The sequence below is a fragment of the Muscardinus avellanarius genome, assembly GCF_963383645.1.
Source record: "Muscardinus avellanarius genome assembly, chromosome: 2".
In the NCBI taxonomy this organism is placed as follows: domain Eukaryota; kingdom Metazoa; phylum Chordata; class Mammalia; order Rodentia; family Gliridae; genus Muscardinus; species Muscardinus avellanarius.
This window is the reverse complement of record NC_137787.1, coordinates 16,681,789-16,707,806: the sequence shown is the minus strand read 5'-3', so window position 1 is coordinate 16,707,806 and position 26,018 is coordinate 16,681,789. Positions and strand designations below refer to the sequence as shown.

General features: G+C 45.0%; 1 protein-coding gene across 1 annotated transcript in view; it reads left to right on the top strand.

The window, feature by feature from the left end:
- The window catches only part of SGPP2 (sphingosine-1-phosphate phosphatase 2), a gene marked incomplete at both ends in the record, with an annotated part of 132,989 nt that extends 117,545 nt beyond the window's left edge, over positions 1–15,444 (top strand). Inside the window, one exon of the mRNA XM_080690040.1 lies at positions 14,893–15,444. Coding sequence (XP_080546166.1) covers positions 14,893–15,444 — 552 coding nt within the window. The remainder of the gene's footprint in view (positions 1–14,892) is intronic.
- Positions 15,445–26,018: the final 10,574 nt, after the last annotated feature.

The window sequence follows — 26,018 nt, the reverse complement described above, 5'->3', positions numbered from 1 at the left end:
TCTTAGAGTTGTGCCAATTTACACTCTCACCATCAGGGCATGGAATTCCCAGGTCGCCACATCCTGGTCTGCACCTGCAGACATCTCTTCTGTTTTAGCTCCTCTGGTGTGTGGGGGGGCGGGGGGCTCTCAGTGCTACAATTGGTTTGATTTCTCCGCAGCCCCTTTTCATAGATTTATTGGCCATTGAGATGTTCTCTTTAGTGAGGTACTCATCTGTTTTGTTGTTGTTGTTGTTATTGTTTTTGGTACTGGGGATTTGGGGATTGGACCCAGGCATTCTACCTCTGAGCTACACCCCCAGCCCTTTTTATTTCTTTATTTTTATTATGAAAACAAGGTCTCAATAAGTTACTGAGGGTCTTGCTATGTTGCTGAGGCTGCCCTTATACCTGGACCCTCCTGTCTCAGCCTCCCATTACTAGAATTATAGGCATGTACTGCCACGCCCACCTCATTGTCTTTTATCCATTTTTTAATCTTTTTTATTTTTTATTTTATTTTATTTGGTGTTACTGGGATTCCTGGAAATCTTTCTACCTCTGGGCTACACTCCAAGACCCATTTCTTTATATTTTATTTGGAAACAGGGTCTCTTAAGCCAGCGTGGCTGGCTTCAAACCTGTGCGATCCTCCTGTCTCAGCCTCCCAAGCACGGGGATTACAAGCGTGCGCCACCACGCCCGACTCTTTTTTATTTTTTTAATCATTACTCATTTATTGATGTGTCAATGACCAGATACATGTATCGTGAATTCCTTTTCCTGCCGTGGTTTCCCTTTTCATTCTTTTGGTAGTATCTTTCAGTGAACAGAAGTTTTAACTTTAACATAATACAATTTATGAGTCTTTACCTATGGCTACAATTTTTTGTGCCTTGCTTAAAATATTTTTGCTGTCAGGCATGGTGGCACACACTTGTAATCCCTGCTCTTGGGAGGCTGAGACAGGAGGATCACATGGGTTCAAAGCCAGCCTCAGCTACATAGTGAGGCTCTCAGCAACTTAGTGAGACCCTGTTTCCAAATAAAATATAAAATAGGTCTGAGAGTTTAGCCTAGAGGTAGAAAGCCTCTGGGTTCCACCCCCAGTACTATATATATATATATATGCCTACCATATGGTCATGAAGATATTCTCTTATATTTGAGAATTTTTATGATTTATCTTTTCCTATTTATATCTATAACCTATTTGAAATTGATTTTGTGGTCCTTTGTTTTGTTATGCATAGATACCCAAATTAATAGGCATTGTTTATTGAAAAGCTTAACCTGCATCCGCTTCCTGCAGCATCAACTTTGCCATCAAGCAAGTGACTATTTTGACTCCTCTGCCCTTCCTCCACTCGTTCACTTGTCGATCTTCATGCCAAAACACATCTTATTTACCGCAGCCATATAATCAGTACTGATGTTGGGTACTGAAGGTCCTCCAACACTGTTCTTTCTCAAAATTATCTTCGCCAGTCTTGGCCCTTCATATTTCCGTATCATTTTTTTAACTTTTATCGATGCGTTGCAGTCACCCATCCTGCTGAGGTCCAGGGCTCCCTCGCCCTCCCTCCTCCGTGCGGCACTGGGCTTGGCTCTGATCGGCGCGTGTCTGCACCTCTTGTCCACTGAGACGTTGCCCTCTTCCCCTCCCCGTCCCTCTGTTGAGTCGCCTTCTTCACTCAGCTGACGTTTCTCCCCTGTGTCAGGAGTCCCGCCACTGTTCTGTTTGCTCCCTGGCTTCCGCATATTAAAATTTTGGATTCAACTTGTCATTTTATGGATTAAGTTGGCAGCTATCCACTTGGGAGGAGTGACACCTTCTGCAATACTGAATATTTCAATCTTTGGGTGTAGTAATCCCTCTCTTTAGGTCTTAGATTCTTTTCTCAATAATGTTTGAACTTTGTAGAGGACCCTTTTTTTCTTTTCTCTTTTTTTGGGGGGTGGTATTGGGGACTGAACCCAGAGGCATCCTATATCTGAGCTACACCCCCAGCCCTATTGTGGTTCCTTCCTTCCTTCCTTCCTTCCTTCCTTCCTTCCTTCCTTCCTTCCTTCCTTCCTTTCTCTTTCTCTCTTTCTTTCTTTCTTTCTTTTTTTTTTTTTTTTTTTTTGCAGTACTGGGGATGGAACCCAGGCGTATTCTATCTCTGAGATATACCCCAGCCCTATTTTTTATTCTTTTTTTTGAAACAGGGTCTCACTGAGTTGCAAAGGGCCTCACTAAGTAGCTGAGGCTGTCCTCGAACCACGATCCTTCTGTCTCAGCCTCCCAAATACTGGGATTAGAAGCATGTGCCACCGCACCCAGTTTCTTTATTTTGTTTTAAAACAGGGTCTCACTAAATTGCTGAGGCTGGCCTCAAACCTGCCATCCTCCTGTGTCAGCCTCCCAAGCACTAGGATTATGGGTATGTACCACCATGCCCAACTTTCGTATGTCATAGATTAGATGTATTCTTAAATATTGATCAGTAGGGTTTATGTTCTAAATAATTTACATATATTAACTAGCTCACAGTACTCAGTATCCCTGTGAGGAAGGCCCTATTTTTATCCCATTTCTATGGATAAAACACAGAGAGATTTGGTGAACTGACCAAGGTTATATAGTTGATAAGAGACTGAACTGAGATTCAAAACCAAGGAGTCTGACTTCAGGATTCATGCTTTGTCTTGTTTGTTTGTTTGTTTGTTTGTTTGTTTAAGGAAATATGCATTATATTACCAGCTGGTCTCAAACTCCGGGGCTCAAGTGATCCTCCTACCTCAGCCTCCCTCGCAGCTGGACTACAGGTGCACATGGCCAACCCAGCTTTCTCCCTGCTCTTATGACTGTTCTATACTATGACACCCAGGTATTCATGGATGCACTTAGTAGCAAACTGGGCTCACCCATCACATCTAGTCACACAGTAACACGGTATTGAATTTCCATAGAGGAGAAACTTCTACAATAACCCTTACAAAATCGAGTTATATATAATTATCAGAATATAGATTAGTGTTAGTATGTTATTAGTAGTAGTCCGTGATGAGTTTCCTGTGAGTACTGGGATTTATTTAGCGTTCTTAAGCCCTGGCCCCTGCATAGGATGATTCCAGGTGCACAGGTTCCCAGCAGTTTCCACAGCATAAGCCTGAGCTCATGACACATCTTTGAAGCACATCTCAATCCTGAACCTCGCTGAACTTGGACCTGTTTCTCTGTTATCAGAAATTCAAATGTCATTCCCCACTGCTTGCTTGACACATGCATCAAGACAGGAAAATCACAATCTCTTTCTCCACCCCCATAACTGAGACTTCTAGAAACTTTAAAAAAAAATGTGGATTTTGCCAGGTATGGTGGCACATACCTGTAATCCCAGTACGTTGGAAGCTGAGACAGGAGTATTGCAGATTCAAGGTCAGCCTCAGCGACTTAGTGAGACCCTGTTTCAAAATAAAAAATAAAATAGGGTTGGGATGTAGCTAAGAGATAGAGTACGCTTAGGCTCAATCCCCAGTACCACAAAAATATGGTCTTGAATCAGGTGCAGAGAGGCCTGCCTGTAATCCCAGCACTAGGGATGCGACGATGGGAGAATCACGGGTCTGAAGACAGTCTCAGCAATTTAGCGAGACTCTTAGCAACTCAGTGAGACCCTGTTCTAAAATAAAAATAAAATACGGCTGGATGTAGCTTAGAGGTAGAGCTTCTCTAGACTCAATCCCCAGGACCAAAAAAAGAAAAAGGAAAAAAATGCAATGCCAGATGTGATTGTGCACATCTTGTAAAGTACTTGGGAGAATGAGACACGAGGATCCCAGATTTTTTTTTTTTTTTTGGTGGTGAAAGAAAGAACAAAAGAAAGAAAGAAAGAGAGAGAAAGAAAGAAGGAAGGAAGGAAGGAAGGAAGGAAGGAAAGAAAGAAAGAAAGAAAGAAAGAAAGAAAGAAAGAAAGAAAGAAAGGGATATAGCTCAGTGGTAGAGTGTTTACGAGGCATGCATGAGGCTCAGGGTTCAATCCCCAGTACCACAAATAATAATAATAGTAAAAATAATAATAATTATATCCTAGCAACTAGATAATTCGTTTTTATTCATATGATCATATTCATATGATTTTTTCATATTTCATATTCATATGATTTTTTTTTTACTGGGAGTGGAACCCAGGACCTTTTCTACCTCCAGGCTATACTCCCCAACCTATTTTATACTTTATTTGGAAACAGGGTCTCACTAAGTTGCTGAGAGCCTCACTAAGTAGCCGAGGATGGCTTTGAACCTGTGCAATCCTCCTGTCTCAGCCTCCCAAGTGCGGGGATTACAAGTGTGCGCCACCACGCCTGGCAGGATCCCAGATTTGAAGACATCCTCAGCAAGTGGTGAGATTCTCATCAACCCAATGAGACTAAAAAATAGAATACGGCTGGGGTTGTAGCTTGGAGGTAGAATGGCCCTGGGTTCAATCTCCAATACCACACAAAAGTAAAAAATTAAAATTAAAAAAGGATTGGGGGGTGTAGCTCGAAGGTAGATTGCCCCTGGGTACAACCCCAATACCACAGGTAAAAAATACAGATTCTCAGGCCCACCCAGGCCTGTCCCATAAGAACCTACCTCTTAAGAGCTTCCTGGTGGATGTAAATGCAGGGTCCAGTTTGGAAAGCGCTGAGAAGTACACACACACACACACACACACACACACACACACACATATACACACACATACACATACACACACATACACATACACACATACACACACATACACATACACACATATGCACATACACACATACACACATACACATGCATACACACATACACACGCATACACACACACATACACACACACACACACACACACACACACACACACACACACACACACACCAGTAAATACACGACTATGTCAATTCCATTCCAACCCGCACAGGCCTGTTCAATAATTCTCTGACGTCCAACAGGACTCTTCTGTTGCTCTGAGCCCACCCGGACGGGAGAACAACCACATAAATGTTTGCCAGTGTCTTGTGTGTCCTCCCGCAGATCCGCCTTCCCTGAGCTTGTCATCCCTGCGAGCTGCTTTGCAGTTGTCAAAGGCGATGTTCTAACCTGCCTGGGAGAGCTTTTGATCTAATGGCCTAATCCCACAGCCCTGCCAGGCCTGGTGATTCATCGCCCTGAGAACGGCTTCTGTTAATGTGAATGATGGGTGGGGAAGATTCTGTTTGCTTCATGAAGACCTGCTGTTTAAACTTGTTAGAGTCTGTAAGCCAAGACAAGCAGGTGATTAGGTCTCAAATCATGTTATATGTGGAATAAAATTTAGAAATACATAGTGCATCCAAATATCTTTCCAGTTAATACTGATATTATAAAAAGCACCCAGTAATGCCTTATTATATCATCGCCTTAAGAAACATACCTGTCTTGTTTACATTGGCACAGCAGTACCATTTTAAAAATATAGGAAAGAGAACAAGATTACAATTTCTTTACGTGGAATATGCATATTCTGTCATCTAAGATAATTTTCTTTATAAATATTTGATCATATGAATAAAAATGAATTATCTAGTTGCTAGGATATAATTATTATTATTTTTACTATTATTATTATTTGTGGTACTGGGGATTGAACCCTGAGCCTCATGCATGCCTCGTAAACACTCTACCACTGAGCTATATCCCTTTCTTTCTTTCTTTCTTTCTTTCTTTCTTTCTTTCTTTCCTTCCTTCCTTCTTTCCTTCCTTCTTTCTTTCTCTCTCTTTCTTTCTTTCTTTTGTTCTTTCTTTCTTTTTTTCTTGTGCTGGGAAATGAACTCAGGGGCATTCTACCTCCAAGCTGCACTCCCAGCCCTAATTTATTTTTTATTTTGAAACAAAATCTTGCTAAGTTACTGAAGTTGGCCTTGATTCTGCGATCCTTCTGTCTCGGCCTCCCAACTACTAGGGTTATAGTGTGCACCATCATGCCTGGCTTATTATATTTTGTTTTTAAGGCAGGACTCACTAAGTTGTCCAGGCTGGCCTCATACTTGGCAATCCCTCATAGCTGGGGTAACAGGCACGTGCCACCACGCCTGGCTTAGAATATAATTTTTATTTTACTCTATCTTATGTGTGTGTTGTGGTGGGGTACTGGGGATTGGACCCAGAAGCATTCTACCTCTGAGATATATCCCCAGCCCTTTTTAAAATTTTTTTGTTTTGAAACAGGGTCTCGCTAGGTCACAGAGAGTCTTGCTAAATTGTTACGATTGGTCTTGAACCTGAGACCCTCCTGTTTCAGCATCCCAAACTCTGGGATTACAGGCATGTACCATCATACCCAGTTTAGGGTGTAATTTTTAAATGATAAAATTACAAGTGTCTTTCAAATATAAAAATAAATATATACTAAAGATCTGACTCAAGCTGAGCATGGAGGTGGTACATGTCTGTAATCTCAGCTACTAGGGAGGGTATGCACGAGGATTGCAAGTTCAAGGTGAGCCCAGGCCACTTAGCAGGACCGCGTCTCAAAAAAAAAAAAAAAAAAAAAATTGGGCTGGGAGCATAGATCAGTGGTAGATTGTACCTGGGTTCAATCTCAGTATGTAAAGAAGAAAAAAATTCAAAAAAAGTCAGGCATGGTGGCACACTCTTGTAATCCCAGTATTTGGGAGGCTGAGACAGGAGGATCGCAAGTTCTAGGCCAGTCTCAGCTATTTAGCAAGGCCTTTGCAACTTAGTGAGACCCTCCCTATTTCAAAATAAAGAATAAAAAATAGGGCTGGGGATGTAGCTCAGAGGTAGAATGCCCCTGGGTTCCATTCCCAGTATTGCAAAGAGAAAGAAAAAACAGAAAAGAAAAGAAAGAAGAAAAGAAAATTACTCAAGCCCTTAATTAAGGATGGCATCAGGAGATTGAAGGAAGAAGCCAGCAAATCTTTATAGACAATTTAAAAAAAGAAATATTGCTGGGTTATATACAAGATAGGTTCTATGTCCCACAGGGTTACTGCCATAGGGAAACAAACTGGTAAGCTTTGGTTGGAAAAAAAAATAAAACAACCAACTAATTTATCACAGCACTGAGCTCTTGAATCAATAGTAAACAGTGAGTTGAACAAGTTCTCTCCTTCCTATAGGTGGCCTTGGCCCCCATATGACATTGAAATGAAGTTTTTCTTAATATCATGTTTTGTGGGTCTGGGGATGGAACTCAGGGCATTAAACCTCAGAGCTACATCCCCTGCCCTATTTTCTTTATTTTATTTTATTTTTTTGCAGGTCTGGGAATGGAACCCAGAGGCATTTGACCTCTGAACTACACCCCCCTACCCAATTTTTTATTCTTTATTTTGAAACAGGGTCTCACTGAGTTGCAGAGGGCCTCACTAAGTAGCTGAGGCTGTCCGTGAACTGCGATCCTCTGGTCTCAGCCTCCCAAATGCTGGGATTACCACGCCCGGCTTTTTTATTCTTTATTTTGAAACAGGGTCTCACTGAGTTGTGGAGGGCCTCACTAAGTAGCTGAGGCTGTCAGTGAACTATGATCCTCCTCTCTCAGCCTCCCAAATTCGGGGATTACAAGGTGAACCACCACTGCCAGCTAATATACCTTTATACTCTTTCCTTCCTTCCTTTCTTTCTTCCTTCCTTCCTTCCTTCCTTCCTTCCTTCCTTCCTTTCTCTCTCTCTCTCTCTCTCTCTCTCTCTCTCTCTCTCTCTCTCTTTCTCTCTTTCTTTCTTTCTTTCTTTCTTTCTTTCCTTCTTTCTTTCTTTCTTGTGGTGGTACTGGGGTTCCTGGAAACCCTTCCACCTCCAGGCTACACTCCCAGACCTATTTTATATATATTTTTGGAAACAGGGTCTCTTAAGCCAGCGAGGCTGGCTTTGAGCCAGCGCGATCCTCCTGTCTCCACCTCCCAAGCGCGGGGATCGTGCGCCACCATGCCCGGCTGTACCTTTTCTTAATACACTTATTAGCCAGGCGTGGTGGCGCACGCTTGTAATCCCCGCATTCGGGAGGCTGAGACCGGAGGATCCCGGTTCACAGACAGCCTCAGCTACTTAGTGAGGCCCTCTGCAACTCAGTGAGACTGGTTTCAAAATAAATATAGGGCTGGGGGTGTAGCTCGGAGGTCAAATGCCCCTGGGTTCCATCCCCAGACCTGCAAAAAAAAAAAAAAAGAAGAAGAAGAAAAGAAAAGAAAAAGAAAACCATTTCCGTCAAAAGTGTGAACCTAATTTCTACTGAAGCTTTACGCGTGCTCACTTTTCCCAGGTGGGCTTTTATTTTGAACTGCAGAAAGTGAACACCGACAAGCATTTCCTACGTGTTGAGCTGCTCAGAGTTGCAGGGAGTTTGCAAAGAGGCTGTTGCGAAGCCTCCTCTCTTTGGCACCGTACATGTCTATACCTCGCGATCCTCGTCTAGGATCGTAACAATCCTAGGACATCGAAGGTGGCTCCGAGGACAATCATGAGTCCCAAAGGGAGAGTGAGTGTCCACTCCAAGATCCATTAGTATCAGGAGGTTCTACGCTTGTCCTCATATCTCGCGGCAAGGTCGCCGGCTTCCTGCTTTCTGCCGCTCTCTATGGACACAGATACGCTTCAATAAAAAATTATTTTTGAATTTAGGCATCTGCTCTCCATCCCCTATACAAATGCTAATTATGTGACTGGTAGGTTTCTCTCTGGAATCATTTATATTCCTATTCATGAACAATGTCGCTGTTACCTCTCGTGCTATTTGACTGCCACTGACTCTCATCCACGTTCTTCTCCGAAATCAAATTAACTGTGAGCTATCAGAAAAGAGTATAAAATTCCGAGTATGTTAACGAGGAAACATCGATCCGGCACTGAAGGCTGTTTTCTAAGAATAACTGCAGGCGTTCGGTTTGCTTCAGCTCCTTGCAGTGTCCGCGTCTGTGTTCAAAGCATTGAGGGTATCTGCAAAGGCTGGGCTCCCCCGCTCTGCGAAGGCAGTCAAGGGCAGAGAAGGCCCCTCACGTTCGCAGCGGGGGTCCTGGCCCGGGGAAGATGCCAGGATCATAGAGTTCGCAGCACAAATGGTTCCAAGACCTGAATGCATTCTTTCCTAACAATTGAGTGAAAGGATTTGCTTTGTCCCCTTCTTTCTAGCTAGCTAACCTTGTGCTGTGTCGGCTGGCCCAATAGCATTCTTCAGTGAAGATGTTAGCCAGCGGTAAACTGCCTATTGGAATGTGGTAGCGGGTCAGAATTCACAAATGTGGCGAGTTCTCAGGCTGAGGCTCTGCTGTTGAAATTTCTAGACATGTTTACCAAAAGGAGGACTGTTTCTGTTTTTAGCTAACAATGAAAACATTCGATCTCATGTGTTTATACCTAAACAGCCGCTAAAACGTGTCTGGATGTTTGGGATGTCTCTAGTGGCATTCTTTTCTAAAAGCATTAAAATGCTTGTCCCTGTTATCATCTTCTATAATGAGATACAATAAAGCTTTTATCTAAATGCTAAGTTTTGTAATTGAAAATGAGAGTAGATACAGCAATCAAAGAGATTTAAATCCTATTGCATTTTTAATTTTGAAAATGTTTGGTTTCCTGCAATAGTTTCCCCCACCCCAACACTTTAAGAAGCTGCATTTCAACTTTGGATGGTAGATTGAATTAAAGGTTCATTATCCTTCCAACAGCGAGATCTGTAGAGTAACACTGGCAGCATATCTCATCTGCCTTTATTTTTTAATGTTATTTAGATCAAGGAGGGATGGTATGATGACTTTCATACAGATTCTTAGAGCTGGGTCTTGTTTTGTTTTGCTTTTGGCCTGCTGTGAAAATTAGAAGCATTAATTCATTATTTCTACTTCAGTCTATCTTGAAACATTCTGACTTTTTAACATCCCAATTTTTCTCCTTGACTGAATTTTTATTATAATAAAAATAACAGGCACTGACTGCAGGAAATCTGGAAAATACTGCTTGGAGTAAAGAAGGGCACAGAGAAGATAAGTGTCATCTGTAACATTACCACGTAGGAAAAAATATTCTTTGGGGCTGAGGAGGTAGCTCAGTGGTAGAGTGCTTGCCCAGAATGCACAAGGCTCAGGGTTATATCTCCAGTACCATCAACACACACACACACACACACCACTTTGTTTATTTTCTTCTGATATTTTATCCATGCAGATGTGTACGTACTTATATAAAATGGGACCAACCTTTGTATTCTGTTTGGTACATCTCATTTATGGTTATTTTCAAGCCATAAAAATGAGGTTGCAGATACGCATCTTCTCAAATGGAAATTGTTCCTGCTGTATTATTATTAAATAAGAGAGCAGAATGCGTTTTTATTCCATTTTTGGTGTGAGCAACATTGTATGCTTGATTTATATCTCTCTGGGTTCTTTCTTATTACGTATGCTCCATTCTTTATGGGGTATTTTTGCTTACTTTGTGTTTTCTCAAGTAGTGAGGGTGCTACTTTTTGTATGTAATTGGCACGGGTTGAAATAACCCAGCAAGAATCATCCCTATGTGTAGACCATTGTGAGCAGTTTCTATTATCTTCTGTTTACTACCTCCCTCTCCTCTCCTCCTCCTCCTCCTCCTTCTTTTCCTTCTCTCTCCCTCTCTTTCTCTCTCTCTTCTCTTCTCTCTCTCTCTCTCCTCTCTCTCTCCCCCCCACCCCCCATAGAGGCATTCTACGTCTGATCTACACCCCCAATCCTTTTTTAGTTTTTATTTTGAAACAGAGTCTCACTACATTGCTGAGGCTGACCTCAAACCTACAATCCTCTGTCTCAGTCTCCCAAGTACTGGGATTACAGGTGTGCGCCATCATGCCTGGCTCCAGCCATTTTCATTTTAAAACAGGGTCTCACTAAGTTGCTGAGGCTGGCCTTGAACCTGTGATTCTCCTGTCTCAGCCTTCCAGGTCCTAAGATTATAGGCATGTGTTGTCATATGTGGCTTCTCTGTTTATCTTCAAATAAATACCTAGGCATGGAATTACTGGGTCTAATATTTGGTTATTTTGAATACTTCATAGTTTAATTTTCTTCTTCCATGGAAAGGAATTTTAAATTTGTTTTTTGCAAAATACTGGGGATGGAACCCAGGGGCATTTACCTCTGAGCTACACCCCCGGTCCTGTCTTTTATTCTTTATTTTGAAACAGGGTCTCACTGAGTTGCAAAGGGCCTCACTAAGCAGCTGAGGCTGTCCGCGAACCGCGATCCTCCTGTCTCAGCTTCCAAAGTACTGGGACTACAAGTATGCGCCACCAAAGTAAAGAATATTTATCCCGCTACTTTTGATCTCGTGTCTTTTCCTTATCATACTTTTTGCTCCATTATCTTTGACTCATTTTTATCTCTTCTTCTGCATCTTGCGTTTCTCTCTGGAATCATGCCTGCTTGCACTCACTCTCTTCTCTCCGCCCCCTAATCCACCTGCGCAGCCCAGACTCCTCCCCGCTCCACCTCCTTTCTCTGCTGCAGTGGCACCTGCCTCCCCTGGTCTTCTCTCCCTCTGGCCCCACAGACTGCGCCAAATACGATGCTGTTCCAAAGAAATCGCCTCGTGATTTTGAATTTGCAGAAATAGAAACAGTAGATCAAATTTAGAGGTGGACATTTTGTGAGTTTTTGTGGTTTCTGTGAGTTAAATAGCTTAAAACAACTAATGTAAAGCCAAGTGTGGTGGCGCACGCTTGTGAGGCCTCCTCAATAGAGTGAGACCCTGTTTTAAAACTAACTAAATAAATAAATAAATAGGGCTGGGGGTGTAGCTCAGAGATAGAATGCCCCTGGGTTCAATCCCCAGTACCTCAACCAAAAAAAGAAGAACAAATATAAAAAGTTATTTTTAGCTAGTTTTTTGTTTGGTTTGGTGTGGTTCAGTTTGGTGCTGGGGATTGAACCCAGGGGCATTCTACCTCCAAGCTACACCCCCAGGCCGTTTTTTGTTTTTTTTTTATTCTTTATTTTTGAAGCAGGGTCTCACTATATTGATGAGGGCCTCACTAAGTAACTGAGGCTGGCCACGGACCCAGATCCTCCTGTCTCAGCCTCCCAAGTACTGGGATTACAGGTGTGTGCTACCATGCCCAGCTAGGTAGGTTTTTAATTTTTTGTTGTTGTTGTTTTGTTTTTCTTCTCTCTCTCTTTCTCTTTCTTTCTTTCTTTCTTTTCTTTTCTTTCTTTTTTGGAGGGTTGTTTCTGTGAATTGAGTAGCTTAAAAGAACTCATGTAAAAAGTCATTTTTTACATTGGTATGATGGTGCACACCCATAGTCCTAGTATTTGGGAGGTTGAGACAGGAGGATCGCAGGTTAGAGACCAGCCTCATCTATCTAGACACTCTAAGCAACCTAGCAAGACCCTGTTTCAAGCAAAGAATAAAATAGAGCTGGGGCCAATGTAGCTCAGTGGCAGAATGGCCCTGGGTTCAACCTGCAGTATATATAAAAAAAAAGTTGTTTTAAATTTTTGAGTATTTAGAGTCCTTATGTTTAGAAGTGGTTTAAAGGGTTGGTTTTTTTTTTTTTTTTTTTTTTTTTTTTGTCTTTTTGGACTGGGGATTGAACCCAGGGCGGTGCACTTGCCAGGCAAGCGCTTTGCCACTGAACTACATCCCAGCCCACAAGTGGTTTAGGATTACTTTATCATAAGAAATCCAGAACCTCCAAGATATAAATCTCATTGGCCCTAGTTCAAGTATTTCCCTTACAAAAATATACCTAATTATCTTTATTACAGTATCACCTTTTATGACTGAAAATTTAAGTGTGTAGTTAGAAGGGGGGAGAAAACCACTACCAGCTACCATGTTGACTAAAAATTACTTTTACATTAAATGCTGGAAATGGGGACCAGAATAGTCCAGCCTCCTGATGTATTAAAGATGAACAGAATTAGTTTATAACAAAATTCCAATCAGATGTCAGGGAATTTGGTCACTGCAATTGCAAAGGAAGACAGAGGGAAGCACATTTGATTCATCTACTGAAACAAGGGGTACCGAATGGCATAGGTATTCAGGATAAGAGAAAGATCTCCTCTCAGCCTCTACAACTGGATGTCTGATACACGAGAACACCCCAGGGCTGGGAGCTGTGAGGAATAATGTGAAGGGTTAGACACCCTGACCTGCTGACCAGGCTTGTTTTATCATCAACTCAGGGCAAAGCTACAAACACAGAGCTGCAGCAATGGCCAGCGGAAGGAGGGGCGTGTGGCTTGATAGGAAGCAGGTGTCTTCAAGGGCAGCCTAAGGGAGATGCAGGAGGAGGGCATCTCCAACAGCGGCCACACACGGCAATGTTTCAGTAAGATGGAGCTTTTGAGCTGAGAGGAACTGATGAGCACCTGTAGGTGCAGGTGGTTCAAATGTGCTGTACCTAAAAACAGTGCGAACATCGGGGTGAGGACATTGTACCGGGCATGTTTGGGGAAAGCAAGTGGACCTATGCGAGTGAGATGGAGAGTTCGAGTAGGAAGGGAGGGAGAAAAGATCCCAGGAGGACAGGCTAAAACCCTTACCATTAGCTGGGCGTGGTGGCGCACGCTTGTAATCCCAGCATTTGGGAGGCTGAGGCAGGAGAATCACGGGTCCAAAGACAGCCTCAGCAAGTAGAGAGATTCTCATCAGTCTAGTGTCTTCTCCAGCCCCCATGTTGCCGTTGCATCTCTGGGGTACGGCGGTGGCTGGCTGAGTCAGTATGGATCCCCAGGATTGACTCCTCCTCGGCCAGCCTGCAAGCCCAACCCCCGCCACCCTGCCGATACTTGTGACATGAGTATTGGGATACTTATAAGATTTGCAAAATAAATAAGACTGAAAGAACAGTGAGATCATCAAAGAACTTTAACTCCAAACTCACAACTTTCCTTTTCTTGAGCATGTGCTATAAAATAGAACAATGCAAAAACTATATATATATAATACTAAGTTAGCTGGGTATGGTGGTGCAAGCCTGTAATCCCAGGACTTGGGTGACTGAGAAAGGAGGACCGCAGGTTCGAGGCCAGCCTTAGCAACTTAGCGCAGCTCTCTGAATCTTTGTGAGGCTCCGTTTTAAAATAAAATAAGGCTGGGAGTGTAGCTCAGAGGTAGAATGCCTCTGGGTTCAATCCCCAGCACTAACCAACCAATAAACAGACAAACAAATAGATAAGTATGTAAATAAATAAAATACTAAGCTGGGCATGGTGACGCACACTTGTATCTCAGCATTTGGGAAGCTGAGAGGGGAGGATCACTGTTCGTGGTCAGCCTCAGCTACTTAGTGAGACCCTTTGCAACTTAGCAAGACTGACCCTGTTTCAAAATAAAGAATAAAAAATAGGGCCGGGTGTGGTGGTGCACGCTTGTAATCCCAGCATTCGGGAGGCTGAGAGTGGAGGAGGATTGTGGTTCGTGAACAGCCAGATATTTAGCGAGGGCCTTCATAACTCAGTGAGACCCTGTTTCAAAAAATAGAAAGACTAAGCCGGGCGTGGTGGTGCATGCTTGTAATCCCCGCGCTTGGGAGGTGGAGACAGGAGGATCGCACAGGTTCAAAGTCAGCCTCGCTGGCTTAAGAGACCCTGTTTCCAAATAAAAAAAATAAAAATAAAATAGGTCTGGGAGTGTAGCCTGGACGTAGAGGGGCTTCCAGGAACCCCAGTACCACCAAAAAAAAAAAAAAAAAAAAAAAAAAAAACAATAGAAAGACTAAAAAATAGGGCTGGGAGTGTAGCTCAGAGGTAAAACACTCCTAGGTTCCATCCTCAGGACCGCAAATATACATACATACATACATACATACATACATACATAAATACTGTCAAGTTCATCTTATTTGACTCGAAATTGTATCTGGATACGAGGAAGCGATCACGGGCTCCACTGTCCCCCTTTCTCTCCCCACAGGACGTGCTGGGCGGTGTCCTGATGACCGCCATCCTCATCGCACTCACCTACCCGGCCTGGACCCTCATCGACTGCCTGGACTCCGCCAGCCCCCTGTTCCCCGTGTGCGTCCTAGTCGTGCCATTCATCTTGTGCTACAATTACCCTGTGTCTGATTACTACAGCCCGACCAGGGCGGATACCACCACCATCCTGGCCGCAGGGGCTGGAGTGACCATAGGCTTCTGGCTCAACCACTTCTTCCAGCTGGTTTCCAGGCCCTTGGAATCGCTCCCCGGGCTGCAGGACATCCCGCCGCTCACCACCGGCATGCTGGTGTTGGGACTGACCAAGTTCACGGTGGGGATCCTGTTGATCCTCTTGGTCCGTCAGCTCGTTCAGAACCTGTCACTGCAAGTGCTGTATTCCTGGTTCAAGGTGGTCACCAAGAACAAAGAGGCCAGGCGGAGACTGGAGATCGAGGTGCCTTACAAGTTCGTCACCTACACGTCCGTTGGCATCTGCGCCACCACCTTTGTGCCAATGCTGCACAGGTTTTTGGGGTTACTCTGACCCGCAAAACTAGCCCCCCGGCCATGGGAGCCAAGAGATGGCAAAGTCGTTGGGTGGGCAATCTTGACAGCTCATTTTTCCTTTCACAACCTCCTCAAGTCATAGGTTTCTTTCGCTGGTACCAAATGCTGCCACCATGGAACTAACGCAACCGCTGGTGTGCAAGGATTGTTCTGCACTGAACCCAGGCTGAGAGCCACTGGACTCTTCAAGGGCACCCTCCCTTTTCTAGATGGACTGTGGGCCTAGTGCTGGGTGGGCAGGGGTTGTGGTCTGGATCGGGAATGGTGATAAGCCCCGCTGGGCTCTGAGGGGCAACAGAGACCTGGTGTTGTCAGTAATGACTTTGCTCAGCACTGAATTTCATTTCCAGAATCGGAGCTCTGGTTTAGGAGAAAGGGTGATGCCATATGCAACTGCACTTTCTAAACAGGGAGACTTCCTTGTGTGAGGGTCATGTTAGAGAGGGTGAGATCACCGCAATAAAGCTTCCTGTGGAGACCGAAGGTGTGGCGGAGCTGTGAAGCTGTGAGGAGGAGCCTGCTTGCCTAGGGTCCTGGTCACCTTCACGCCCTAATAGCGAAACTGGGATCTGCTCTTCCATATATATATGGATATATATATAATGTTTCAGGATCCCAGGTCCCATTGCTACTTTTTTCTGTAATGTTTTGTGACACTCACTGGTAGACAAGTGTTCTACCACTGAGCTACATCCCCAGCCCCATGACTACACTCTACTGACCCATGAAGTTGCCTGCTATTGGCCCAGGAAAGCTGGGGCCCATGTCAGGCTGATATATCTGGACCTGCTGAGACCCCGGCTCCCTCCCGCTTCAGTCTTCAAAGACTTCACCAGTTTGGAATCTCACATCAACTGGGAAGGCACTGGTACCTGCCTACAAGGAAAGCAAATCAGTAGAACAGATGAATCTAATTCCTCTGGGGCCCGACCAAGAGGGGAGGGGCTTCCCTAATAGAGCCAGATCCTAACAAGGCCTCCACTTCTTCGTTACTGTCTGCCATTCTGTTTCTCCTCCACTAGAGAGAACCTCTCCATCTTCCCACCTCTTTTTAGAGCAACAGCCAGCAAACCTAGGTGAGTCCTCCTTAGACATGGCAAACTCCAGGATTCCCTCCCAGGGCTCCTCAGTTCTTAAGAATAAGGAACAGGGGCCAGGCATGGCGATGCAGGCTTGTAATCCCAAGACTTCGGGGGCTGAGACAGGAGGATCTTACGTTTGGGACCAGCCTCAGTTACTTAGCGAGGCCCTCTGCGACTTAGTGAGAACTTGTTTCAAAGTAAAGAATAAAAAAAGGTCTGGGGATAGAATGCCGCTGGGTTCAATCCCCAGTACTGGAAATAAAAAAGAATAAGGAACAGGAGCCAGATAGCATGGTGCACACCTGTAATCTCACTGCTTGGGAGGCTGAGACACAAGGATCGTAGGTTCAAGGCCAGCCTCCGCAATTCAACGAGGCCCTCAGCAGCTTAGTGAGACTCTGTTTTAAATAAATAAAAAGGATGGAGGGTACAGTTCAGAGGTAGAATGCCTCTGGGTTCAATCCCCAATACAAAAATAAAATAAGATGATATAAAAAAGAAACACACATCAACAACTCTGTTAAAAGTTAGTGTGAAGCCAGGCGTGGTGGCGCAAGCTTGTAATCCCCGCGCTTGGGAGTTGGAGACAGGAGGATCACACCGTTTCGAAGCCTGCCTCTCTGGCTTAAGAGACCCTGTTTACAAATAAAAATATATTTTAAAAAATAGGTCTGGGAGTGTAGCCCGGAGGTAGAAGGGTTTCCAGGAACCCCAGTACCACACACCCACACACACACACACACACACACCCACACACACACACACGTTAGTGTGAAGATGTAGTTAACAAAGAATCTTCTAAAAAACAGTGCCTAAACCACAGAAGCCAGTGTTTTATGGTTCTCATCCATCATCACTATGCACATTTTGGCAAAAATTAGCTTCCTTAAAAATTTCAGAGGCTTATTATCTTGGTATCCTGTGTTAAAACTTAAAACACACACACACACACACACACACACACACACATTTTTCCTGATTTCAAATCTACCCCATGGCTTTATTGTTGGGATGATTTTTGGTATTTGATTTAATGTTCCAGTTTTTTACTCCAACCTCCTGTTTTTACCTAAAATCCTTCTCACGTCTCCCAGTTAGAAGGCAGAGACCAGAATAGTGACTGCTTTCGCATCGAACTCCAACCAGTGTTCAGGGCAGGAAGACCGAGGCCCGGGAGCCCTGGCGACAGGTGCCCCTGCCCACTTTGCCCTCACCACGGGCTGTGGGGCGGATATGGCGCCTCCCATGCGCCTGTCCACCCAGATGCCAAGCCAGTGTTTGCACTACTGGATAATATTTATGTGGAATGATTTTAGTTGACTTGTCTGAAGCCAAGTAACAAAAGGATCAGTTTTCCCCTCTTCTCTTTGGAAAAGAGAGGCTGTAACCGCTGTCACAGCAGCGGGTGTGGCCGTTCATCTTTTTGCGTTGTCCCTTTTAAGTTTCAGCAATAGGAAGGTCTATACCAGCGGGAGTGTCCTTAAGGTCTATACCCGCGGGAGTGTCCTTAAGGCTGTGCTTGCATATTTTGGACTGAGGATGAATATGTTAGCCACAGAACGTTAAAGAAGGATTTGTCGTGACTGGCCAGTCTGGTCTGACCGTGGCAGCTAGAGACTAGGTATGGCCAGCCCACCTTTCAGAACTCCAGCTCTGGGGGCCTAGAGTCAGGCAGAAACTGGAAAAATATCAACACTTGACTCAAAATCCAGGTTTGCCAGCCTCTGCACTCTTCACTTCTCTCTTGGACCACCACAGCCCCCCACCCACCCACCCACAGGCCTGGGTCTCCTAAGACATTCAGGTCTTCTCCCTGGGGAAAGACTGCCCCCTGCTGTTGGCTTCAGTCTTGGCCCAAAGTCCCCCCCCCCCCCCCATTGATCCAGAATCTTGCCCATTAAGAATTTAAAAGTCATGCTTTCCCCAGTGTATCCAGCGTGTGGGCCTGGACCAGCCTGGCCAACTTGGAGCCAAGGCCCTCAGGCTCAAGGGCTTGTTATCCTCGTTGGCCGGTCTCCCCAGCCCACAACTGCTACCTGCAGCCTTCTTTCTGCACAGCTATCACCTGATGCCAGTTTTGCTCAGAGCTGCACCATAGCAGAATATGCAGGGGAAACATAGACAAGACCCCAAACTAAAACCCTTCAAGCAGCAGTGGCTGAAATCACTCCACCACACGTCCAGAGGTTCACCAAAACGTGGGATTTTCTTGCCCAAATAGACAACTCGTGCGCCCCAAGTGTAATCAAAGCGTGTGGTATTTCAGGGCCATATGTTCCAGATTTCTATTTTGGAAGCCTTCAGCTGTCTTGCTTATGTACTGTATGTAAATTTATTCTTTTTAAAATAAAATCATTTTTGTTTCATTATGACTCCTTATTAAATGCTTTCAAAGCCAGTGTTCTGTTTCCTTCATTTTTCTCCCTTAACCTGGATCTTTGAGTTTGTTGGACCTGAGTTGGAAAAAGGGGTTAAAAATAAGTGTCCGCCAGACATGGTGGTATATGCCTGTAATCTTAGTATTTGGGGGATCACATATTTGAGGCCAGCCTCAGCAACTTAGCAAGACCCTGTTTCAAAGGAAAAATTAAATGAGGTTGGGGTTTGGGCTCAGAGGTAGAATGCCCCTGGGTTCAATCCCCAGTACCAAAAAGAAAACACAAGTTCTATTACTCTCTTGTTGCATACTTCAGTATGCAAATGTAGGCGAGCCTCAGGTGGCCAGAGGTGTGGAAAGCAGAAACCAAGTGGTCCACTGGGCTGCTGAAGTCCTCGCCTCTAACTCCTGCTACTAGAGGAGTTAGTAGACGTGGAGAAAAATTTCAATGTGTGTTAGAAAGACGTGTTGCTAGTGAAGGCGACTAAAAGATAGCCACGGCTGCGTGTCACTGCAACAACAGGTTCTGCCTTCAGGCACCCCGATTTGCTATTGGATGTAATGTAAGAAGTCGCCATTCTTACTTGTAACAGCAAGTCTAGCCTCTCTTTGTACTGTGAGCAGGATGTATTTTTACCTACCATGCCGAACACCAGGGATGTGTGAAACCCCTTCTGTCCTGTGGGGTTTTCCTACGAGAGAGGATTACAACTCAAGATCTGAAGTGTTAAGGCTATAGGGAAAAGGTAACTAAATTGTGGGATGTGGGAGGAGGGTGAGGTTAATTCTAGCTTGAGGGCCACAGCCGCTGAGGAGGGCTGTGTAGAAGTATTGCATGGGCCAGGCCTAAGGAACATATGGGGTTTGCCCTGTCAGAGGTGCTGCCCCCCAAACCTTCAGCACTTACGAGGAAAACCCAAACCAAACCCACATGGAAGTCTGTGTGTAAGAATGGGGTGAGATCCAAAGGTGATTTCTGACTCCGGCAACATTCCTCACTTAGCAGCCGGCCTTGAACACCTGCCCCTCCTGCATCTCTGAGCCGTGTAGGCACAGCACCCTGGGTGATGACCCGCAGCGGGGGGCTCAGCCTGTGTCCTTCACGCTCCCTGTGTCCCCGGGTCATCTCTCTGCTCAGGCCCCTGAGCTAATTCGTGAAACTTAAATCGAGAGAGATTTTACTGCGGCCCTGACTCTCTGGGCAAGTCTCCAGGGTTCCCGTCGCTCTAGTGACTACGAGTGAAGCCCCGGCTCTCTAGTTAGTCTACACGGAACCAAGTGGAAGAGTGGGTTTCCTTCCCCTCGTTGTAGACAATAGATGCTTTCCTCAAAGCTGCTCATAGTTTTTAAACCTTAATTTTAAATGCACAGAAAGATTTGCTGTTTAAAAACTATATGGCAATCCTTCAACTCTGTAAACATAAGGCTTTAATAACTTGGGGTGCAACAGGCATCCGTTGTTTTCTTAAAGGGGGGCACACCTGTAGTACAGACTTGACTTGAATGTGGGCCATGAATAGAATGTTGAATTCTTAAAACCATAGCCACATGAGACAAGGGAGTTATACGAAGCCAAAAATTCTTCTTCCTTTTCCACGCCTGTCTATATGGCATGCAAAAACAAACAAGAAATTCAAGATTCAGCTAGGAGTTCCGGCTGTGGAACTTCTGTGGTGCACACACCCCACACATCTGCTGGCCTGGCTCTCTCGAGATGACATCAAGGAACCCTTCAGTGCAGCACAAGTCAGATTCTTCTTAACGCAGGTGTCAAGAATGTCAATGCCTCTTTAATATACACAGAGTGGCCGTGATCGGGGGAGGGGGCATGGTTGGTATTGGGCACCGCCTAAATGCTCAGCTCGCTCCCAAGAAGCATGCAGCCTACCTGCAGGGGAGCTGAGAGGACCCCAGGCTCCTGGGCTTCCAGGCGCAGCATCCCACCCACCCTCCCCTGTCACGTGGGAGCCAGATGGATGCTCAGAGCTCACGGGTTGCCGGCCACTGCAGCCATCTTAATTAGGAACCAGTGAAGAGGAGCTGCTGTCTTGAGGAGCAAAGATGGATCTCCATTATGCCCAATAAATGCAATCCCAAACCGGGCGTGGTGGCGCACACTTGTAATCCCAGCATTTGGGAGGCTGAGACAAGAGGATCGTGGTTCGCGGACAGCCTCAGGACTTAGTGAGGCCCTTTGCAACTCAGTGAGACACTATTTCAAAAATAAAGAATAAAAGATAGGGCTGGGAGTGTAGCTCGGAGGTAGAATGCCCCTGGGTTCTATCCCTAGTGCCATAAAAATAAAAAATAAAAAAATACAATCCCAGCCCGAGGTCCACATGACAGCTGTGCCTGGTGTTTCCCATGAATCACCTCACACAAACCATCTTCCTACAACACCATCTGTTTGGGGGGTACCTCCCTGCCTGGCTTATCTGGCTTTACCTGCCTCAGTTACCCCAACTGCTCCTGCTTAAGTGCTCTACGCAAGACTCACTGCCAAGAGATGGAATCAACCCCACCCAGCACCAAATGGCGGTGTCCACACAGGCCTGCGTCCATCGCTGGTTGCTAAGGAGGTGCTCATCTTAGGGATAGATCTTCATTCCTCATAACAGAATTGAGTCTTGTGACAAGTAGAAAATGACTTTTGCTATCAAACTTGGTATCAAAATGGCACATTTCCTCCACATCCTTGTTTTTTCTGTCACAATGGCCAGATTCCCCTGGTGACTGCTGGGTCCTCTAAACTCCAGTGCCTCTAAACTTTGGTGGGCCATTTCAAAATGTTTTCTTGAGCTGGGCGCCGTGGCGCAGTCTTGTAATCCCAGCATTTGAAAGGCTGAGACAGGAGGTTCGTGATTTGCAGCCAGCCTCAGCTACTTAGTGAGGCCCTCTGCAACTCAGTGAGACCCTGTTTCAAAATAAAGACTAAAGAATAGGGCTGGGGGTGTAGCTTGGAAGTAGGATGCCCTGGGTTCCTCCCCAGTACCGGAAAAAAAAAAAAAAAAAACCAGCAGAATCATTGGATGTCCCTGGCTTCCTTAAACAGAAACGATGAAGGCCATCGTTAGGGTATGAACACCCGAGCTGCATTTGTCACACAAGGGGAGGGGAGGAGGCAGGGAACACGGGGCTTTGACAGGCATAATTCCATTAACTCTTTTTCCGGAAATATTCATCCAGCCTGTCTGGCTACAGCATTCCTGACCATCCTGTCTGTCTGCTAGAGAACCAAGGCAGGGCAGTATGCTGGTGTGCTCTGCTGGAGCCCGGCTCGGCTCCTTTGCCCACACAGTGGTCGGGCTCATCCACTCACCCAGGGCGACCTTGGTCAGGGGTCCTAGGGAGCTCCTCGGATTGCCCCGGGTGTACGGCTGCCCTGAATTTTCTCACGCATGCTGGTCTCAACTTATTTTTTTAATGTTACGTTCCCACTATTCCACCATCTTAGTCTGTCAACAAAATACCACGGGCTGCATGGCTTCAACAACAAAAAATTCTCACAGTCCTGCAGGATAAAAGTTAAAGATCAAGGTGCCAGCAAGATAGGTTTTATTCTCTTCCTCTCTCTCTCTCTCTCTCTCTGTTAATGGTACTGGGGATTGAATCTAGGGTTATTCTACCTCTGAGCTCCATCCCCAACTCTATTTTGTTTTTTATTTGGAAGTAAGGTCTCACTACATTGCTGAGAGCCTCGCTAAGTCACTGAGGCTGGCTTTAAGCCTTTGGTCCTCCTGTCTCAGTCTCCCAAGTCCTAGGATCACAGGTGCGCACCACCATGCCTGGCTGCTGGGTTCTGAGGCCACAGGAGGGGGCCATCGAGAGCAGGCTCTCTGGAGTCAGTTATTAGTGCACTAATCCACCACAGGGTTCTCGCCCTTGTGGCCTCTCCTAGCCCTAATTACCTTCCAAAGGCCTCGCTTCCAAATACCATCATCTTCAGGGGTCAGGACATATGAATTCAACATGAATTTTGCGGGATCCATCAGTCCATTACAGTATACACAAAGCTCTTAATAACACAGTCAGCCAGACCTTGAGAGATATATGATAGTCCAAGTGCCTTAGTTGCTCAGAGGGCATACTGTGCTTAAGGCAACCATATCCCTTTGAAGTCACCTGTCTGCTTTTGGATAAAATAAAGGCGCCAAAGACAATAAGTGTCCAAGCAGCTATTGATGTTTATACAAAACACAACGCACAAGACAGGTACAGTGGTACATGCCTATGATCCCAGTACTTGGGAGGCTGAGGCGAGAGTATTGCAGTTTCGAGGATAGCTTCTGCAGATTACTGAGACCTGGTTTCTCTCTGTCTCTGTCTCTGTCTCTGACACACACACACACACACACACACACACACACACACACACACAGCTGGGGTGTACCTCAGAGGTAGAATGCTCCTGGCTTCAACCCTCAGTACCATAAAACAAAATAAAATACAACCAAATACAGAAGCTAACACTGAGAAGCAGGATATGAGGCAAGGCATTGGGGATTGAACTCAGGGCATTCTACCTCTGAGCTACACCCAGCCCTATTTTTTATTTTGAAACAAAGTCTCACTAAATTGCAGACAGCCTCAAGAAGTTGCTGAGGCTGTTGTTGAATCTGTGATCCTCCTTTCTCAGCTTCCCAAGCACTGGGATTACAAGTGTGTGCCTCCATGCCCAGCTTAAGAAGCAGGATGTGTGTGTGTGTGTGTGTGCGTGTGTGTGTGTTTTACTGGGGTCCCTGGAAACCCTTCTACTTTCGGGCTGTACTCCCAGACCAGACCTATTTTTATACTTTATTATTTGGAAACAGGGTCTCTTAAGCCAGCGCGGCTGGCTTCAAACCTGCACGATCCTCCTTTCTCAGCCTCCCAAGCGCAGGGATTACAAACGTGCGCCACCACGCCCGGCACCAGAAAGCAGGATTTTGAGCAATGTTCTTACTAACTGGATGAGCCCCTCACTGCTCATCGCCTGGTTTCTAGTTAGCCTACTTCTGTTTAAAATGTGCTCATTCAATACGTTTTAAATTCAAAATGCATCCTTTGACCTGAGAACGCCTCCATCTAGGAATGTACGCCAAGGGAGCATTATATTGTTCAAGTATACAAGTCACATCTCAGAAACATCTCATTAACCCCATGCATCTCCCAGCGTGTCTATCACACACCAGTGTGCATGTTTATACAGTGGCATCCATTAAGACTGTTTTTTCCTGGGCCCTAAGCCAGTGCTATTTGAGTTCTCTGGGACATTGCTTATAATTGCAAAGGGTTGGGAATAACTGCATGTCCATCAACAAAACGCATCGTATGGCTATCTGTATGACAGAATAGTACGTCATTTGAGCTGGGTGCGGTGTGTGTGCCTGTAGTCCCAGCTATTTGAAAGGCTGAGTTAGAAGGATCGCTTGGGTCCAGGACTTCTGGACTGCAGTGCAGTAAGTTCAGCACCAATATGGTGGCCTCCCGGGAGCCAGGGACCCGCAGGAGGCGTACGCCATGGGCTGAAAACCAAGCACGTCGAAACTCCTGTACTGATCAGAATATTGCATTATCTGAAATAAGAGGTAGATCCATAGACATTAACCTGGAAAACGGGCCATATTAAGTGAACCATCAGGAGATGCAATATGTAAAATAAAAATAAAACGTGTAGCAAACCAGTAAAAAGAGTCTGACCCCAAAGAATGTAAGCATGCGTGTGTGGCTGACTCAACTCAGGGAAGTATCAGAAACAGTACAAGCTCCATTGTTACAGTGGTTCCTTAAGTTGTAGATTTAGAGGGGGAAGGGGGAGACTAGCTGGGGAAGACGTGCCTTTGCACAGTTTTTCAGAGTAGTAGAAATAGAGCTCTTTTTACTTTTTATTTTTCAATATTTTTATATTTAAAAGAAACTTAAGGAGTCAATATTTTCCATAAAGAGGTCAAAGAACGCAACAACTGAGTGAGCTACGGCTGCCAAGTGATTCGTATTAGGAGTCTTGAGCCCATGTACTGGCCCTGGGATTTCTGAGTAAATCGGTGGCCTCTCCAGAGCTCCACTGCTTCCATCCTGTAAACAGAGAATTCTAGGTCCTTTGTCAAACCCCCCAAATAAAACTGAAACAAGCTTCCAAGTGGGAAGACTTTCTAAACAGAACAATGCAGGCACATCAAGCTGCACGATTGAAGTTGTCTCCGAGCTAGGAAAAAAATCAATTATACTTAGGTTTCTTTATAATACCAGCACTCCCATCATTACTAAGCAGGTGTGTCTCCTCCAATAAAGGCTTCGGGCAGACTGTGCTGGCCCAGCTCACGATGCGTCCCCAGGACAAGTGCAAGATGATGGGCTGGACAGCCTGCACTGGGAAGCTGAAGGCTTTGTGACGGGCAGCTGCTGTTTTTCTTCCCACTGTTTCCTGCTTCAGCGGGCAGAAACCTCTACGTGGTGCATGGAGCTGATTTCCACCTTTCATGCTGGGATACGGAGTAAGGTATTTTGTGGGGTTTCCATTCCATGCAACTTCTGGCTATCCAAAACATAAAGCGGAAATTAAGGGAGATCTCGTTTACAGCTGTAGACCAGCATTTTTTAGCAGAAATGCCAAAGGTAGGTTATGTTTCCGAAAATTGTGCATACCTCGGCTGATGCTGTACAGGTGAAATTATTAACATGCATATTGTATTACATTCTTTTCCCTCCCAGCATTACTGAGACATAACCTACATCTTGACTCTAAGTAACACCTCAATTAAGACACGAATCCTCTATTACCTCAAAGTTCACTCTTAACTCGTGGCAGCTAATTCCACTCCTTGAGCTCCCACCAACCAGCCTGCTTTTGACTTTTCAGAATTTCAGATAAATGGAATCCCATGTAGTCTTTTGTGCCTAGCTTTTTGCCACAAAATGGATATACTACAATCTGCAGATACTAGAAATAACACTGTGAAAACCTGCATAACAATCTTTATAAGGCCATACAGTTCAAATTTTTTTTCAATTTTTTACTCATTTTTTTTTTAAGTAGGGCTGCATGTTGTATAAGTTACAAAAAAAAAGTACGTATGCTGTATCCAAGTCCTCTAATATGTGCTTCACTTTTTT